Source organism: Saccopteryx bilineata, chromosome 6 (assembly GCF_036850765.1).
Source record: "Saccopteryx bilineata isolate mSacBil1 chromosome 6, mSacBil1_pri_phased_curated, whole genome shotgun sequence".
Classification (NCBI taxonomy): domain Eukaryota; kingdom Metazoa; phylum Chordata; class Mammalia; order Chiroptera; family Emballonuridae; genus Saccopteryx; species Saccopteryx bilineata.
Genome location: NC_089495.1, coordinates 162,411,050 through 162,429,391, shown reverse-complemented (window position 1 = coordinate 162,429,391; position 18,342 = coordinate 162,411,050). Strand labels below are relative to the sequence as shown.

The following is an 18,342-nucleotide window of genomic DNA, read 5'->3' as shown; positions in this document are numbered from 1 at the left end:
CTGCCCACACGGCAGGCACCCTGGGGTCTTCTCTTCTGGCCCCATTCCTGGTTATCCGCCGGCATAACTATAACAAGAAAAGAGAAAATGTGGGAGCGAGGGGACTGGGCAGCAGCTTGCCCCAGCCCCTCCTTGTGGTCCCTTCTGTCTTGTGCGGGTCCCCGACTTTGTTTCCAATGCCTTCCCTGCCTTATCGGTTTCCAGCCAGGTCAACAAGCCAACAGTATGAAAATATCCCTAGTGCTTTGCAGTTTGCCGAGCATCTAAATGCCAGTTCCCGAGATGCTGACCTTAGTTTAGAGACCAAGGGATCCGCAAAACTGGCCCTCAGTCACGCAGCTAGTGAGCTGCGGGCTCGAACCCAGGGCTTTGGGCCCGTGTTGTTTTCTCTGAGGCCGTCTTGGCTCTGAGGGTCAGTCTAGAGACAAAATTCTGGAGAGGGGAGAAAGGACCCAGGCTGCGGCTCGGGCGACCAGAAGGGGTGGGAGGGCCGCGGGTGCCGGCAGTGGGGCGGGGCGGGCCGGATGGGCCGGGGCGGGGCGGAGGCGCGGGCCCCGGCAGGGCGGGCCGCGCGGCAGCGGTGAGCTCTCCACCACAGCTGGCTGGCGAGCCCTGGGAGCCGGAGGCGCGGCGCGGCGCGCAGCCCACCTGGCGGCACTGCGGGCACTGGCCCGGCGCGCCCGGACTCCGGCGCCCGCCGAGCTCAGAGCGCGCCAGCGCGCGGGACCGAAGCGCCGGGACGTGCACCGCGCGGGAGGCAGCCGGCGTGGGCTCTGGGCGCGGGTGAAGCGCCCCTTCCCCCCGGTGAGTGGCAGGAGGCAAACCCCGGGCACAAACTTCGCCAACTTGGCGCTGGTCTCCGGCGCTGCGCGGGCAAGGACGGCGGAGACAGACGCGGGACCCAAGGGGAGAGTGAGGCGGGGGGCTGAGGAGGGGGCGGTCGGGGGACCGGAACTCTCGGGGACCAGGCCTGGGCTTCAGGGCCGGGCGGGGGAAAGGAGGCAAGGGAGAGAGGCCGAGGTGACACGCGCAGCGGACGCGAGGGAAGGACGCGGGCGAGGCACCCAAGATGTTCGCTTCCCGGGTCGCGGAGCTCCCCAGCTCCTTCGCCTGGCGCTGCGACAGCGCGGGGAGGGGGCAGTGAGGGGTCACAGAGTCTGGACTGTGGAACCCCCCAACTGTTGCTGCTGGGAGTCGCTGGGAAGAGAGTGGAGCCGTGAGACGGGGGCGGGGAGGGCGGTGCGGGGAGAGCGCCGCTGGGTTCGGCAAGAACGGAGGGCACGAAGCAGGGAGGACGGAAGGGGCTGGGGTGGCTCCGGGAGCTTGCCCTCCTGGCTCCCGCAGGTCCCCCCTTCGCCCGCTGCGAGCCCCACGGGCCTTCCCTCCCAGCCCTCCTGCTTCATCTCCCAGGCGGGCTTGAGCTCCCTCCTCAGACCCCAGGGAGCCAGTGTGGGCTCCACGGGGTGGTGGGATCTTCCCAGATGCTGAGCCGGCGCCCAGCGTATCCAGGCTCCAAGGAAGAGAAAGAGGGTGGGAGGCGAGGCCCTGGGAGAGCCGGGAGCCCCGCGCGCTGGGCTCTGGCCGCCCAACCAGCAGGTCGCTTTGGTCTCCGGGCGTTTTGACCCTGATCCCCGACGGCGGAGAAGGGAAGCAGAAACCTGCTGCGAAGACGAGTGGTGCCCAAGTCTAGGCGGGTAGGGTCAGAGCCACGGAAGGCAAAGGCATTAACAGTCAGAAGATCCCCAAGGTGAGCGAGTGTCCCGACCCATCCCAAGTCTTGCTGGGTGAGCGAAGCAGGAATTTCTGCGGGTTCCTGTGCTCACCACAGTGTCCACCCTGGTCCCTAGCCCTGCTAGCCCGATGGGACTTCTGGCTGGGTACCCCAGCCTTCCGATGGTGACACCACCTTGGCGTGTCCCAAATGTGGGGCCACGGGGAACTCGAGGGCAGAAACTTATTTTGCGCTGCCTGTTCTTTCTCGGAGTCAGTCTGGTTTCTGGCTGCGCCAGTCGGTTTCCAGTCTGTTTCTAAACTCGAAACCTGAAGGAGAGGGGTAGGTCAGAAACTGGCCTCCTGCGTGTCCTCCGGGCCCTAGGGCAGGCCTAGGCTGTCCACGGCCCACAGCCCGCCGGCAAGGGGAGCTCCGCCCCCCACCCCACTCTCTGGGCTTGAGACCTCGACTCAGTTTGGGGGAGTGGAAGTGGGAACCCAGGAACAGGCACGCTCGCAGCGGGTAGCCCCTAGGTGAGGGGCACGGAGCGCGTGGTGCCCAGTTTGGCCGCCAGGAGGCGTGGAGCAGGTCCCCGCGCGGGGAGTCACTGCCGCTGTCACCGCTGCCGCCGCATCGCGAGTGTCCTTGAGCCGCGGGTGACGGTGGCTCTCGCTGCTCGCGACCCCTTATCCCGCGTGGGGAGCCTGATACCACATTCCCTATGAATTATGTATCGCCGGCCGAAGGGAGGGGGTGGGGCACCCCCGGGGGGCTGGGGGCTGCGGGGTAGCAGCTGGGCGGCAGGAACTAGGTCTTGGAAGAAAGAAGACTTCCGCGCCCGAACCAGTGGGGCAAGATGGAGAGGCTGTCTTCTCCCTTGACTCGTGGATTTCGGTTTTGGCTCCGCAGAAGGGAGGGAGAGAAACCCGACGGCAAAGCAGAGGCCGCGCACAGAAAGGGCAGTCATCCTTGGGCAGCTGGGGTCCCTCCGCTCCCGGGAAGCAGTAGAGCTGGTGGGCGCCTGGACCGACAGAGGGGGAGTCATCAGTGTCCGGGTTGTGTGTGCACTTCCATGTTCGGGAGCTTGCCCGAGATTGGGGGGAGCTGGGGTAAGGGGGAGGGGAGAAGAGTCTAAACGCACAGAGGTGCCCAGGCCAAGGTGACGCTGAGTGTCCCTAAGACTGACAATTGCCATCCTCCCCCGGGCAATTTATGGGGTCCATATGTTCATCAGACATGAACTTAGTGCGTTTGTAAAAGCATGGACAACAGGTGGTTGGGCAGAGGTCTCTAACACAACAGTCCACTGTTGAATCAGGGCATCAAGGGGCAAATACCTGCCAGGGACAAAATGACGCCAGCCATCTTAGAGGCACAGCCCGGAGCTCCCCAAACCAGGAGAAGTGGGGGAGGGACTCGAAACAGCACACCTGGCCCAGAGTCTCACCCAGACCAGATGACTTCTCACTCCATGTGTCCAGAGCTGATGGACTAAGGCAGGTGCCCTGCAGGAGAGGGACTGAGGGTGGGCTCTGAAAAGTTTAGAATGTTTTTCCAGACAAGGAGGCAATGGTAAGAGGCCATTCCAGCCCAAGCGAACATCAGAGCAAAGGTCTGGAGATTAGAACATGGGGGCTGTCTGGCCACCAGACTGGCAGGAGAGTGGGGTCCACAGAAGGAAAGACAAGTGGTCAAGGTGTGTGGAGACCTGTCCATGGGACCAAGGTGTCTGGGCTTCACCTGTGGACACCAGGAAGCCATTGTGCTACTCGAGGAGGGATGTGATGGCCAGGGGGCAGGCAGGGGTGGGCAGATGGGAGGTGGGGAGGTGGGAGGCCAGTGGGAGACTGGATTGGGCCAGGCCTGGGCTATTCCTGCTTTTTGGAATAGCTGGGTGCCACGTGGTGATAATCTCCTTGAATCTGCCCATTGCTATTTGAAGCTCAGAGATGCACCTGATTGGGGTCCCTCCCTTCAGGGGTATTCTGTGATCACTTCTTGTGAGAGGTACACTCTATCTCAACTTCCTCTGCTCCTCAACTCCAACCCCAGATGACAGGCTCCCATTAGAAAGCATCTCTGGGGTAGTGCCCCTGGAGCTGAGGGAGGGCCTGGGTCCTTCCTCTCTAGAGCCATATTGTCTAAAAGAAACAAAATGAAAGCTGCATGTGGAATTTAAAATGTTCTAGTAGCCACCTTAGAAAAAGTAAAAAAAAAAAATAGGTGAACTTAATTTTTTTTTTTCTGTATTTTTCTGAAGCCAGAAACAGGGAGAGACAAGTCAGACAGACTCCCGCATGCACCCTACCAGGACCCACCCGGCATGCCCACCAGGGGGCGACGCTCTGCCCACCAGGGGGCGATGCTCTGCCCCTCCAGGGCATCGCTCTGTTGTGACCAGAGCCACTCTAGCGCCTGGGGCAGAGGCCGAGGAGCCATCCCCAGCGCCTGGGCCATCTTTGCTCCAGTGGAGCCTCGGCTTCGGGAGGGGAAGAGAGAGGCAGAGAGGAAGGAGAGGGGGAGGGGTGGAGAAGCAGATGGGCGCTTCTCCTGTGTGCCCTGGCCGGGAATCGAACCCGGGACTTCTGCACACCAGGCCGACACTCTACCACTGAGCCAACCGGCCAGGGCCAAACTTAATTTTAATAGTATATTTTTGACTCAGTGTATCTAAAATATTTTTTCAACATGTAATCAATATAAAAAGATTAGTGAGATATTTTACTTTCTTTTTTTTCTTACTAAGTCTTCAATATCCTGTGTGTATTTCATTCTTACAGCATACCTTGATTCAGATGAGCCAGATTTCTAGTGCCCAGAATCACAGGTGACTGGTGGCTGCCGTACTGGACAGCACAGATCTGAGCTCAGAGCTGGAAGGCAGAGGTGGGGGAGGCTTGGGGCTTCCCAGAGGGCAGGCAGCATGCAGGGACCAGAGGTGTGGGCAGAGGTGAGCACAACAGTGCCCTTTGTGGGTATAGCCTGCAATCCCTGATTGGTTGGAGGTGGCTGAGTATAGTGTGACATGGCATGTTTAGGTCCCATCCCAGCACCCACGTCTCCAGGCTGATATTCCAAGTCAGCATACTGGGAAACCGCACAGGGAGGGAGATCTCAAGAGCCCCAGAATGAGTACAGTGTTCTCTCCCAGGCCCAGATCCTGTCTTCTCTGGCTGAAATTAAAGCTGGTCTACCCCGGTCAGCTTTTGAAGTTCTGTTGGAGACGTGATGGAGATGGAGAGGGCACGAAGCTATGGCCGATGACTAGCTGGGAGGGAGAGCTATGTTGGTGGGCACCACTCATTGGCTTGGCTCTTGGTCCCAACCCAAAGCAATGGCATTCATTTAGCAGGGATACACGCAGGGTCTGGTGCCAAGTTAAAAACATCCCACACACTAGCAATGACCTGGGAAAGCAGCTCATGTGTAAGATACTGACCCCAAGCGCTGCATAGTTCAATGGTGTCACAGTTCTGCTGTAGAAGAGCTGCTGCTATTTGAGGCCACGAGGGAAGGGTAGGGATGTCCAGTGCCCTGGAGGAGGGAGCTCTGTGCCAGGCACGCCCACGCAGAGCAGGGCCCATGGGGATGTTAGATTCAGTTTAGAATGGAGAATTGGAGGAGGGGTAATGTCACAAGAGCTGCCTTTCTTCACCTGGCTGAGTGGCTGTCACCTATGGGATAAGAATGCTGATAACAGTAGGTAGTCTTCACACTGCTGTGAAGTAGGTCCTGTGATGATTGCAGCCAATAAAATGTGGCTCAGAGAGGGTGAGCAACTTACCCAAGATCACCAAGCTAGTAAGTGGCAGAACTTGGACTTGAACTTGGGTCTGTTTGACTCCAGTCCATGCACTTGGACACCTGATTAGCATTTTCAGTGTATTTTCCTCAGGCAGAACCCAGATGGACAAGTTTCTAAAAGTCTGGCCTTTTAGCCAAGTACTGTATGCTGTTCCGCAGTTAAATGGAAGTAATGAGCACGTGTCCGGGCTCATGTTCTTCCCAGCCCCGCCCTTCCAGGCTGCCCGTGGGATGCTCAGCTAATCTCTGTCTCTTTCTCTTTGTCTGTGTCTGTCTGTCTCCCTCTCTCTGCCTTCTTTGTGGAGGGAGGTTCTCCTCTCTTCTCTCTCATCCTCTGGATGTGTGCCCCTTTGATTCTTGCCATCACCTCTTGTCTGTCTGTTCATTTTCCCCCTCTGTGCCTCTGTCTCCCTCCCTGTGCCTATCTTGATCTCTCTGCAGGACCCTCCAGTGGACATGGGTGGGGCTCTGGGGCCAGCCCTGCTGCTCACCTCACTCATCTGTGCCTGGGCAGGGCTGGGCCCGGGGCAGGGCGAGCAGGCTGTGACAGTGGCCGTGGTGTTTGGCAGTTCGGGGCCGCCACAGGCCCAAGCCTGGACCCGTCTCACCTCTCAGAACTTCCTGGACCTGCCCTTGGAGATCCAGCCACTCACCGTGGGGGTCAACACCACCAACCCCAGCAGCCTCCTTACCCGGATCTGTGGGCTTCTGGGTGCTGCACGTGTCCACGGCGTCGTCTTTGAGGACAACGTGGGCACTGAGGCCGTAGCCCAGATCCTCGACTTCATCTCCTCCCAGACTCACATGCCCATCCTCAGCATTAGTGGGGGCTCTGCGGTGGTCCTCACCCCCAAGGTGCTCATCCAAACTCATGTCCTCTCATCCTGTGGGCCTGGAGCCCGGCTGGGGATGGGGGAGCAGGCCTGAGTCTGGGTCAGGGAGAGTCTTGGGTCTTGGGAAGTTGGGATAGGGTGAGACTGATAGGGATGTGGAGACTGAGGATGTGACATGGGTGAGGGAGAAGACTGTGGGAATTATGTTATAGTGAACATTCTGGCCTGCTTTCACATTTGTGTCTGGGTGAGAGGTGGGCAGGAGTCAAGCCCACCTCTGGCTGTGGTGGCTGCCCTAGCCTACCTTCTCTTCGCTTCTCTGACCTTCCTTGGTCAGGCTCCAGACCCAGGGGTGGAGGGCCAGGCTGGGCATGGTTCCCGATGTACTAAACCTGCAGGGAAGAGCATCCAGGGCTGTTGCTGTCTGAGCCCTGGGGGAAGCATGCCCTCAAAGAGATTATATCCTGTGGGGAGAAAGTTCTAAATATACATTCATCTATGGTCAGAGCTAGAATAAGTGCTCCTAAGGCAAAACACAGGGAAGTCATCCTAAGGGATGTCACAGGGAAGTCAATGGGTCCCCCATCTGGGCAGGAGGGGCTTGTTCAGAGAAGTTTTCTTAGGAAATGATATTGAAACTGGAGTATGAGGGGAGCTGGCATGGTGTGTGTGTGTGCATGTGTGTGCGTGTGTGTATGTGTGTGTGTTTAATGGTAGGCTGTGCTCCAGGCAGAGGCAGGAGGTGGTGTGAACATCCATCCCAAAGTGGAAGTGGAGCTTGGAGTTTTTGAAGAACAGAGAGAAGCCTAGAAAGGGAGGGGGGTGGTCCTGACCACATAGGAAGACATTTGGGTTTTACCCTAAGTGGGAGACAAAGAATGTGTTCAGGGAAGACTCATCTGATTTGCCTTTCTTTTATGATTATTTTTTATTTTGGGGAGTTTTGAGCACATATAAAAGTGGAAGAGTGTAATGACCTCATGTACCCCCATCCACCACTGACTGACCTGGCTCATTCTTACCCCCACCCAATTCCCCTTCTTCTGTTTTAGTGAAGCAAAGCCCAGACACCCTATTATTCCATTCATATATATTTCCTTGTGTATCTCTAACAGATAAGGGCTTAAAAAATTCAACCATATATGATCAATCATATAAAAATAATAATAAAAATTTCTTGACATCCTCAAATATCCAGCCACTGCTCAAATTTTCCCCATTGTCTCATAAATGTCATAGATAGTCATAGATGTTTATTTTTGTTTGTTTGAATCAAGGAGCCAAATTAGGTTCCCACGTGGTAATTGGTTGATATGACTTTTGAGTCTCAGTCTGTATGCTCCTCCTCCATCTCTCTTTTTCTTGCAATTTGTTGAAGGAACTGGGTTACCTGTTTTGTAGTTTCCCCAAATTTCCTTTTTTATTTTTTTAAAAGATTGGAACAGAGTGTGGTGAGATCTTGTGGGGCTGCAGAGCTCGAGCTGGCAGTGCCCTGGGCATTGGTGATGGGGAGGTGGAAGAGGAGGAACTCTCTCAACCCCAGGGCTCCGTGGAGGATGGTCTTTTCCCAGTGATCTTTGGGCCTGACATTAGCTCTCAGCACAGTGGTTTCTTCATCCTTACAGTTCTTTAGAAAAAAAAAAAAAAAAAAAAAAAGCCCAGGGTCCTGCCTCTGAGATTCCGACTCGGAGCAGCGCTTCCCTAACTAGCGGGCTCGAGAATCACCTGAAGAGCCTGTTGAAATACAAATTCCCGGGTTCCATCCTCAGAGATTCTGATCCTGTAGGTGTGCAATGTGCCCCAGAATTTGCATTTCCAACAAGCTCCCAGGTGACGCTGATTCCGCTCTCTCCAGCACCGATCGGGTAGGGGCCGGGCAGAGTATTTTAAAAAGCTCTCTAAGTGATCTAACGGACGGCAGTAGTTAGGCACCACTTCTGGGGCTGGAGGGGGTTTTGCCGGGCAGGGGCTCCGGGGACTGACCTCCCGACGCAAAGGCGGGGCGCGGGGCGGGACTCGTACTGCCCCGCCCCTTCTTAGGCCCCGCCCCGCCTTCAGGAGCCGGGCTCCGCCTTCCTGCAGTTGGGCGTGTCCCTGGAGCAGCAGCTGCAGGTGCTGTTCAAAGTGCTGGAGGAGTACGACTGGAGCGCGTTCGCTGTGATCACCAGCCTGCACCCGGGCCACGCGCTCTTCCTCGAGGGCGTGCGCGCCGTCGCCGACGCCAGCTACCTGGGTTGGCGGCTGCTGGACGTGCTCACCTTGGAGCTGGGCCCCGGCGGGACGCGTGCTCACACCCAGCGTCTGCTGCGCCAGCTCGACGCCCCAGTGCTGGTGGCCTATTGCTCGCGCGAGGAGGCCGAGGTGCTGTTCGAAGAGGCGGCGCGGGCTGGCCTGGTGGGTCCCGGGCACGTGTGGCTGGTGCCCAGCCTAGCGCTGGGCAGCACAGACGCGCCCCCTGCCGTCTTCCCCGTGGGCCTCATCAGCATCGTCACCGAGAGCTGGCGCCTCAGTCTGCGACAGAAGGTCCGCGACGGCGTGGCCATCCTGGCCCTGGGCGCACACAGCTACCGGCGCCAGTTCGGCGTCTTGCCCGCCCCGGCTGAGGACTGCCGCAGCCGCCCCGGGCCTGTTAGCTCCGCCCGGGAGGCTTTCTATAGGTAGGCACGCGAATGAGTGGGGGTGCATTACAGGGGACCTGGGGGGCAGCGAGCTTGGCTTTGCTGGCCAAATCTCCACTAGCTGTGTGCCTGGGGCCAAGTTACCGCACCTCTCTGGGCCTTTGTTTCTTATCTGAAAAAAAAAAATGATGGGGTGGGGTGTGAGGGAACCACGAGAATCTCAGTGGTCAGTGCAGGGACACAGAATAAGTACACAGTAATGTTCCCCGTTGTCAGTGGTGGTGAGGCAGGAGGAGGTCGGGGAGGGTTTGTCTGGTCTTTCAGACAGGGGCAGCAGGCAGGGCTGAGGAAATACCCTGGCTTCTCTCCCCACTTGCAGGCACCTCCTGAATGTCACGTGGGAGGGCCGAGATTTCTCCTTCAGTCCTGGTGGGTACCTGGTCCAGCCCACCATGGTTGTGATCGCCCTCAACCGGCACCGCCTCTGGGAGATGGTGAGAAGGGGGTGAGCCCAGGGGCCCTCCGTTTCCTTTCATTGTGTCCCTAGTGCCTCTTGTACCCACAGCTGAACAGAGAGTCCCTTCTGTCTCTTATCCAGCCCCTCATCCCCCAGGTCTCAGGTGAAACCTCCCCAGTGGGAAGCCTTCCAGGTCCCCAGGTTGGGTGAGGCACCTCAGCTCTGGCCTCCCACAGCACCCTGGCCTCCCTCCACTACGGCACTTATCAAGCACACTTATCACACAGTCCTGCCCCTGGAGAAGTAGCCCCCAGCTGTGCTGCGCAGATTGTCATCTAAACATATAGAATTTAGGTCGATTGGTGCTTGAATAGAGAGGTGTGCAAAGCATTATAGGAGGAGCGAAGAGGGGCAGGAATTTGTTCTATCTTCAAAGGAGAAAACCAGGGAAGGCTTCACAGAAGTTAGGACATTTGGGCTGGGTTGTGGAGGGTTGAGTAGAAGCCCACCAGGAAGAGATACTAACCTGGTATAGACAGAGGAGCAGGAAGATTGGGGCATTTTTAAGGGATGTGTTTGGCGGTATGGAGACTGAGGAAGAAGAGTGAGGTGCTGGGGTGCTGGGCTAAGATCGGGAAAGTGAGTATGGTGAGACAGACTAGGAGTGGGCTTTAGGAAGATGCGTGGCTGGCAACAGTGTGGAGGCTGGATTGGAAAGCACAGGGACTGGAGTGGGGCAGAGGCTGCAGGGAGCCCGCCCTCTGGCCCTGACTCTCCTGTTAACACCCCGAATGTCCCACCCCAGGCCCCACCCAGAGGCCTCACCTACAGGGTGGGAGTAGTAGGGCTGGAGGGCCTGGGCTGAGGCTGGTCACCCTCTGCAGGTGGGGCGCTGGGACCATGGCATCCTCCACATGAAGTATCCAGTGTGGCCTCGCTACAGCGCCTCCCTGCAGCCTGTAGTGGACAGCCGGCACCTGACGGTGGCCACGCTGGAGGAGCGGCCCTTTGTCATTGTGGAGAGCCCCGACCCCGGCACGGGCGGCTGTGTGCCCAACACTGTGCCTTGCCGCAGGCAGAGCAACCACACCTTCAGGTCTGTGAGAACACAGGGAGGCCTAGTGTGAGCTGGGTGCTGCCGTAATGGCAGGCACTGTGTGTGTCCCGTGCCTGGGAATGAGGGCAGGGTCCACCTGCCAGGTTGGGCGCGGCTGCTGGCTCTGACTCCTGGTGCTCTCCTGGTGGCAGCAGCGGTGACACAGCCCCCTACACTAAGTTGTGCTGTAAGGGCTTCTGCATCGACATCCTCAAGAAGCTGGCCAAGGTGGTCAAGTTCTCCTATGACCTGTACCTGGTGACCAACGGCAAGCATGGCAAGAGGGTGCGTGGCGTATGGAACGGCATGATCGGGGAGGTAAGCCAGCCCCGGACCCCCCAAGCCTGCTGGTCAGCTCGCCTGCTGCCGAGACCCTGCCCGTCACTTAGCCACCCCCAGCTGCTCCTAAGGTGTTTCCTCCTATGCTGGGGATCAGCTAAGGTGGGGCCCGGCCCAGCTGCTTAGGGTATCCCAGCTGGCAGGGGGAACTGAGCATCACCGACGATGCCCCCTGGGGTGGTCAGCATGAAAAGTGGAGCTCTGAGGACCCCGGGAGGGAAGAACTGACTCAGCTGGTGGGTGCTCGAGGGGTGCTGGGAGGAGCCTGAGGAGAGTGCTCCAGCCTGTGGGAGCCCCTCCTCCCCATGGTCCCCAGGTTTATTACAAGCGGGCAGATATGGCCATCGGCTCCCTCACCATCAACGAGGAGCGCTCGGAGATTGTGGACTTCTCTGTGCCCTTTGTGGAGACGGGCATCAGTGTGATGGTGGCTCGCAGCAACGGCACCGTGTCCCCCTCAGCTTTCCTGGGTGCGGCTCGGGTGGGCAGGGATTGCTCTGGGGCAGAGGGACCCACGACTTGGATGTGTGGAGCTTGGGTAGAGATGGGGAGCATGGGGTGGGCCCCCTGTGGGCGAGCACAGCTGCCCGGGTGCCTCTGAGCCTGTGTGTAGTGTCAGGGTAGGGGCTGGAGGGGAGGGAGACAGCTGGGGCCCCACTATGAGGGATGAGAAAACCAGGCAGGCTGGCTGACTTCGGCCCGTGCCTGGTGGGCTGGGACAGCAGAACGAGGAGAGAAGTTCCTTGGTCACTGGAGAAACCCCCCAGAACGTGGGAAGTGGAGCTAGTTTCTCACTTGATTAGGAAATCAGCATTTGTAGGGCAGCCCCTGTGCCAGGCTTCCTGTGAGGTGCTGGGACAGAGCTCTAGTCCTGGCCTCCCCAGAGTGCCCGTCAGGAGGTCAGCAGGGGGACAGGAGAGGAATGGGAAGGAGCGTGGGTATGGGCCTGCTCTCTCGGAAGGGAAGTGGGGGGCAGAGGGCAAACGAGAGCCAGGGAGGTGGAAAGTCAAAGGGAGGTATTCCTAGGGTGAGGTGATGGGAGGGCGAGACCAAGAATCTGGAGAGCCTGTCCTCCCGTGGGGGGGTGCAGTCTCTCCTGGGGCTCTGCTGCTTTGAGATTCAGAGACCTGTCTGCTCAGTCCTGGGGCTGATGGAACCCACCTTGCCTACGCGGACCCGCTTGTCTGCAGCCAGTGCCTGGGCTGTGGGTGGGCGGGGCAGCGCCAAGCAAGCTGAGCCACCTCCCTCTGTCCTCAGAGCCCTACAGCCCCGCAGTGTGGGTGATGATGTTTGTCATGTGCCTCACGGTGGTGGCCATCACTGTCTTCATGTTTGAGTACTTCAGCCCCGTCAGCTACAACCAGGACCTCACTAGTGGCAAGAGTAAGCTGCCACCTGGGCCTGGGAAGAGGGCGCAGGGCTGGAGTGTCTCAGAGGGATGGGTTCAGGGCCACAGGGGCCCTTTGGAGATGCCAGATCCTGGGGGAGGTCTCTGGCCTCTGGACAGCATGCAGGGGACAGTCAGATACATGAGAGAGAAACAAGGTGAGTTGACTTGCCCTAGGGTGGCAATGGCCAGGGAAGATGTCCCCACCTAAGAAAAAGTGGGGACAGGAGCCGTGGAGTTGGGTGGGCTTAGGCCTGAGCCCCTCCGTGGGGGTAAGAGGAGTCCCAGTGTCTGCTTTCTCACCCCCAGACTCTGGGGGCCCATCCTTCACCATCGGCAAGTCCGTGTGGCTGCTGTGGGCATTGGTGTTCAACAACTCAGTGCCCATCGAGAACCCCCGTGGCACTACCAGCAAGATCATGGTCCTGGTCTGGGCCTTCTTTGCGGTGATCTTCCTTGCCAGCTACACTGCCAACTTGGCTGCCTTCATGATCCAGGAGCAGTACATCGACACTGTGTCCGGCCTCAGTGACAAGAAGGTTCTGGGACCAGAGCCAGCAGAGGGCAGGGACAGGTCTTGGGTGGGACACAGGGCAGTCGGAGTCAGTAGAATTTGACCTGGAGGCCAGGGCAGGAAGGAACTTGGGAGCCTGGTGATGTGGGGCTGTGGTGGGGGGCAGGGGAGAGATGGCTCAGGTCCACTGACCGAGTGGCCTTGAGTATGCCTCTCTGTCCTGGCTTGTTTCCCCATTTGTAACACAGGAGTGGCCTGGACAGAATCTAAGGCCATTCTGTTCTCACTGCGCAGTGCAGACTATGGCGCTGGGGGCTGAGGGGTGGGGCCTGCTGGGGGTGGGGCCTGCTGGGGGCAGGGCGGGTGTTGAGGTGGTGCCTGGGGAGTTTGGCAAGGGTTACGGATGGCGGCTGCCCTCTGCCTGCAGTTTCAGCGACCTCAAGATCAGTACCCACCCTTCCGCTTTGGCACAGTGCCCAACGGCAGCACAGAGCGGAATATTCGCAGCAACTACCGTGACATGCACACCCACATGGTCAAGTTCAACCAGCGCTCTGTGGAGGATGCGCTCAGCAGCCTCAAGATGGGGTGGGTCCTCAGCCTGCACTCACCTCTGTCTCTCCCCACGTCTCCCCAGTGACCAGACTCAGCTCTGCCCCCTCCTGAGAGACCCAACTTGGGGACAGTGAGGCTGGGCTGTCCTGTAGGCTCCTGGGGGTAGGTGGTGAGGAGGTCTGAGGGCACAGTAAAGCTTGAAGCAAAAATGGATGCCCGCATGTGATCCCGACGTGCAGCTGTGGTGCTGACTGGTTCAGTCTTGCCCTAAAGTGGTAGTTGTGACCTTTTTAGGGTCTTAGGAGCAAGGAGGGCTGGGCAGAGAGGGCATGTCCTCTGGGGGCAGAGTCCTCTGGCCTCTGAGGAAGAGGGTAGTTGGGGTCCCCAAGGCATGGGAGGGGCTCTTCTTTCTATCTTGGACCCAAGGGAAGCAGAGAAGGCCCTGGTCATCCATCCCTTCTGGGTGGGGGCCAAGACCCCTGTCTGGCGTCTGGTTTGGTGTTTCTGCCCCATATGATCCCTGACCTGAGGCTCTACCTGTCCCTAGGAAGCTGGATGCCTTCATCTATGATGCTGCTGTCCTCAACTACATGGCAGGCAAGGATGAGGGCTGCAAGCTTGTCACCATTGGCTCTGGCAAGGTCTTTGCTACCACTGGCTATGGCATTGCCATGCAGAAGGAGTCCCACTGGAAGCGGGCCATAGACCTGGCGCTCCTGCAGTTCCTTGGGGATGGTGAGAGCTGCTGCTGCTGGGGGCTGGGTGGGTCCAGGGTGGGCCACGGAGCTCAGGGTCAGGGTGGTTGTTCAACGGCTGGTCAGCATCACTGTTGTTCTCTGAGTCTCCAGGGTCTGTGGAGAGGGAGAGGGAGAGGGAGAGGGAGAGGGCTCAGGGTGGTGGTGGTGGTGAGAGATTAGGGCAGTGTGTGTGTGTGTGTGTGTGTGTGTGTGTGTGTGTCAGGGGGATAGTTGGAGGGACTGGATGGAGACCTGGGGAAGAGATGGGTTTGACGGGAGGGAGTAGGAAATAGGATTGAGGGTCCAAGAAGGGCAAGGAGACAGGAAGGAGTTCAGAGGCCACAGACTGGGGCTGGGGTGGCTGAACTTTCTTTTTACATCTTGAGATTGCTTGGGTAGTGCCAAGGGCCTGCCTAGTCCTGGAGTCAAGGCCCAGGCTAGGCACCAGGGGTCCAGCTGAACCTGCTCCCAAAACCCAGAAAGAGCTTTGAGTTTAGAGTTTCAGCCCTATTAGGTAAATAATGATCTGATTTTCCATCAGTACCATAGAGTGAGAGTGATAACCATGAAGGTGCCTGTGGGCTCCTTGGGGACCCAGGCCTTTTATCTGTGTGCCCAGCTCTATGCCTGGCACAGAGGGGATCAGTAAGTGGTTGATGAATAAATGAATGATAACATTTACCCAGCCAACAAGCTTTGACTAGGCATATGGGAGGGGGGTTATGTCAAAGGCTAGCTTTGTCCCTTCCCCCAGTCCCCATTCTGCTTCCCTTCCAGCCTGTTGACACCCCCTACCCCCAATCCTGTCCCTGCCTGGGCCAATCCCTGTGTGGTCCTACGAGGGGTGGCACCTGGTTCCAGGCCTTCCTCACTCAAGGCTTGGGTGAGTATTGGGAAGGTCCTTACTGAGTGAGGTGTGTCCCTGCCCAGGGGAGACACAGAAGCTGGAGACAGTGTGGCTCTCGGGGATCTGCCAGAACGAGAAGAACGAGGTGATGAGCAGCAAGCTGGACATCGACAACATGGCTGGCGTCTTCTACATGCTGCTCGTGGCCATGGGGCTGGCACTGCTGGTTTTTGCCTGGGAGCACCTGGTCTACTGGAAACTGCGCCACTCAGTGCCCAACACGTCCCGGCTGGATTTCCTGCTAGCCCTCAGCAGGGTGGGTATCCACCCCGCCCTAGACAGCACCAGCGTTAGGGCCACCAACCCAGATAAGTCAGAGCTAGCCATGGCCCCATCCACATACAGATGTAAAAACTGAGGGCCCCAGAGGTGGCACAGCCTGTCAGCATCACACAGCCAAAGAGAAGCAGTGCTCTTCTCCAGCAGGCAGGGCAGCACTCTGGAGCCATTCTGTTGAAATCTTCCCTGCCATTCACAAGCTGGGTGACATTAGAAGGAGTTAACTTCTTGGAGCCTCAGAGAGCTCCTGGATGAACTCACAGCAGCAGCGCATAGGGGGCACTTAACAAATGTTAGTTCCTTCCTAGGACTTACAGGCCCCTGGGTCGGGGCCTGGGACAGGGAGGTGGGCCTTCCAGAGAGAAGAGTGTTCTCACAGCGTGTCTCCTACCTTCGCCCAGGGCATCTACAGCTGCTTTGGTGGGGTGCAGAGCCTGGCCAGCCCCGCGCGGAAGCCCAGTCTGGACCTTACCGCCAACTCGGCCCAGGCCAGCGTGCTCAAGATGCTGCAGGCGGCGCGCGACATGGTGACTACGGCTGGTGTGAGCAGCTCCCTGGACCGTGCCACGCGCACCATTGAGAACTGGGGCAGCCGCCGCGCACCCCCGCCTCCTGCCTGCCCGGGCCCTCGGCCGCCCACCCCCCGCAAACCCTCCAACCCAAGCTCCAAGGGCTGGGGGCCATCAGGCGGCGACCGCGGGGTGCCGGGGTGCAGAACCCCGCAGCTCTTGGGCCGCCCCCCGACGCCGGTGCCGCCCCTGCCCAACGTCTCTCGGGTGTCCAGCCGACGGGCCTGGGAGGTGCGGTGGCCAGTGCGGACCAGGCGCGGCCGGCAGCGCCTCTCGGCCTCCGAGCAGCGAGCGCTCCCGGAGCGCCCCCTGTCGTCTGAGCGCTGCCACTACAGCTCTTTCCCTCGAGCTGACCGGTCAGGGCGCCCCTTCCTCCCGCTCTTCCCGGAGCCCCCTGAGCCTGAGGATCTGCCCCTGCTTGGGCCAGAGCAGCTGGCCCGGAGGGAGGCCTTGCTGCACGCCGCCTGGGCCCGGGCCCCCCGCTCACGCCACGCTTCCCTGCCCAGCTCAGTGCCTGAGGCCTTTGCCCAGCCCAGCTCGCTGTCCATTAGGTGTGCCCGGCCCGCCTGCGGGCGCTCGGCGCAGGCGCTGTCAATGCGGCTGCCGTCTTACCTGGAGACCTGTCAGGAGGGCACGTGGGCAGGGCTCCCCGCCTGGCCGCCCCGACATCACTCCTGCCTTCACACCCATGCCCACCTACCGCTCTGCTGGGGGGCTGTCTGCTCTCATCTCCCACCCTGTGCCAGCCATCGCCCTTGGCTCGCTGTGCCCCGGAGGCCTCCAGGGCGCAGGGGCAGGACCCTGGGGCTGAGTACAGGTTACAGGGACAGTGAGGCACTGGAAGAGGTCAGCAGAGCAGCCTGTGGGACGCATGGCTTCCTGGCACCTTGCACCTGGAGGCGGATCAACAGCTTGGAGTCAGAAGTGTGAGGTGTTGGCTACTCTGGTTCCCCGTTAGCTGGCTTCTCCTCCTGGCACTGCCAGAGGTAGGGGCAGACAGGCTTGGACTTTTCTGACTTCTGTCATGAAATCCCGGTCATGGAGCCCCGTGTCTTCCAGTCAGTTCGGTGACCTCAGCAGGCTCAGGTCCTGGTGTGGGCTCAGTTCTGGCTGCCCCCTCATCATGCCGAAATCTTCCCACCGCCCCTGGAGTCACAGGAAGCAGTGGGGTCACCCAGCCCTGCTGTCAGCCAGTTCCTGTCCATAGCTGCTGGGGGCTGGATGCGGGAGCATGAGGCCGGAATTCGGGGTTGGGGCAGAGCTGTTCCACTCGTTGCTCCACTGGCTGGAGTTTCTTCTCAGAGTGTTGGGACATTAAACAAACCTTTTACAACCCACTGGTCCTGGCTGTCTCGTTCTGCATCTTATGGACAATGGGAGCATCATTGGAGTATCCAAGGCAAGGTGTCTGCCTCGAGTAGTGGGCAGCTCCCTCTGGGTGAGTGTCAGGGAAGAGGCGCTGAGAGACGGCTCTAGCAGCCTAAGCTACTTGGTATTCAGAACCACAATCCACTCACTCTGGTGCCGGCTAGCTATGACAAATGTGCTCAACACAGGGGTCTGGTGGTGATGGAAGGAAGACATCCTTCAGTCTCCTTGAAAAGAGAGGCTGGTACTAGAGGCTGAGGGTGTCCTGTCCTGCCATGGGCCTGCCTGGGAGCCTGACAGTCATGGTAGAAATAGCACAGGGAAGATGGTTGTGGGGGGTCTGTGGGCTCTCCTGGGCCCCAGCTGGCTGAATTCTCTCCATGATGGCTACACAGGTTTCCGAACTGCCTGCTGGTCCTGGAAGCCTGGCACAGGTAGCTTCCCAGGTTCGGCACAGCTGAGCCTCAGCGGTGCTGGGACTCCTTGGGAAGGAGGTGAGAGAATCAGCCTCCAGTCTCAGTCCCGCATCCTCCCGCGGCGCTCCCGGCCCTACCTCCCTTCTCTGTCACATGCCATCAGCACTGGACCTGATGGCTCTTGCTTATAATTCTCAATGTTTCCACATCTGCAATTACATTTAACTTCCACAATGACTCTATGAAGCGAGGAAGCACTTGTTCTCCCATTCATTCCACAAACACTGGCTCTTTCTTAACTGCAGAGCATGTAAAGCCTGAGGCCTTGCTGTCCTCAACAAATTAGTGAATCAGGGCAGAAATTAGCTCCAGGTAACAGGGAGGGCGGCTGGATGCCAACACCATGTGCAGCCACTGCCTTGTACCCTTTCCTACACTGGTCCCCTCTTCAGTCTCCAAAGGCTCCGCTGCTGGGATTGAGCCATGAAAACTGGAAAATTTTAAATTGTTTTTAAGGGCTGAAATAGTAGCTTGTGGGATATTGCCACTACCCTCGCATTCTTGGCTAGAGAGCCTAACTACCTCCAGAATGGGTGGCCTGATCCGTTACTGTCGATTTCATGATCTCTGCCCTATGGAGTTCCATGGCTCCAGGTCCAGGATCAGGGGCTCCATCTTAGGAGGAGAGTATGAGTCTAGGGGAGTACTAGAGGTAAGCTCCTGGGAGGGAGCTTGAAATTGTTTGCAGCCAC

At 58.7% G+C, this 18,342-nt stretch overlaps 1 protein-coding gene across 6 annotated transcripts; it reads left to right on the top strand.

The window, feature by feature from the left end:
• Positions 1-610: 610 nt before the first annotated feature.
• GRIN2C (glutamate ionotropic receptor NMDA type subunit 2C) lies at positions 611-17,137 on the top strand. Of its 6 annotated transcripts, none has more exons than XM_066235854.1 (13): positions 611-804; positions 5,957-6,370; positions 8,407-9,005; positions 9,346-9,460; positions 10,308-10,519; positions 10,672-10,837; positions 11,175-11,328; positions 12,116-12,241; positions 12,555-12,784; positions 13,187-13,347; positions 13,862-14,049; positions 14,982-15,214; positions 15,639-17,137. In XM_066235854.1, exons 2-13 carry the CDS (start codon positions 5,972-5,974, stop codon positions 16,734-16,736), a joined length of 3,681 nt encoding a protein of 1,226 aa, XP_066091951.1. In that variant the 5' UTR covers positions 611-804; positions 5,957-5,971; the 3' UTR covers positions 16,737-17,137. The 6 variants fall into 6 exon arrangements, with proteins under 6 accessions (XP_066091951.1, XP_066091949.1, XP_066091947.1 ...); XM_066235852.1 differs by lacking the exon at positions 5,957-6,370 and adding an exon at positions 8,118-8,213 and having other exon boundaries at positions 764-804; XM_066235850.1 differs by lacking the exon at positions 611-804 and adding an exon at positions 1,312-1,747.
• Positions 17,138-18,342: the final 1,205 nt, after the last annotated feature.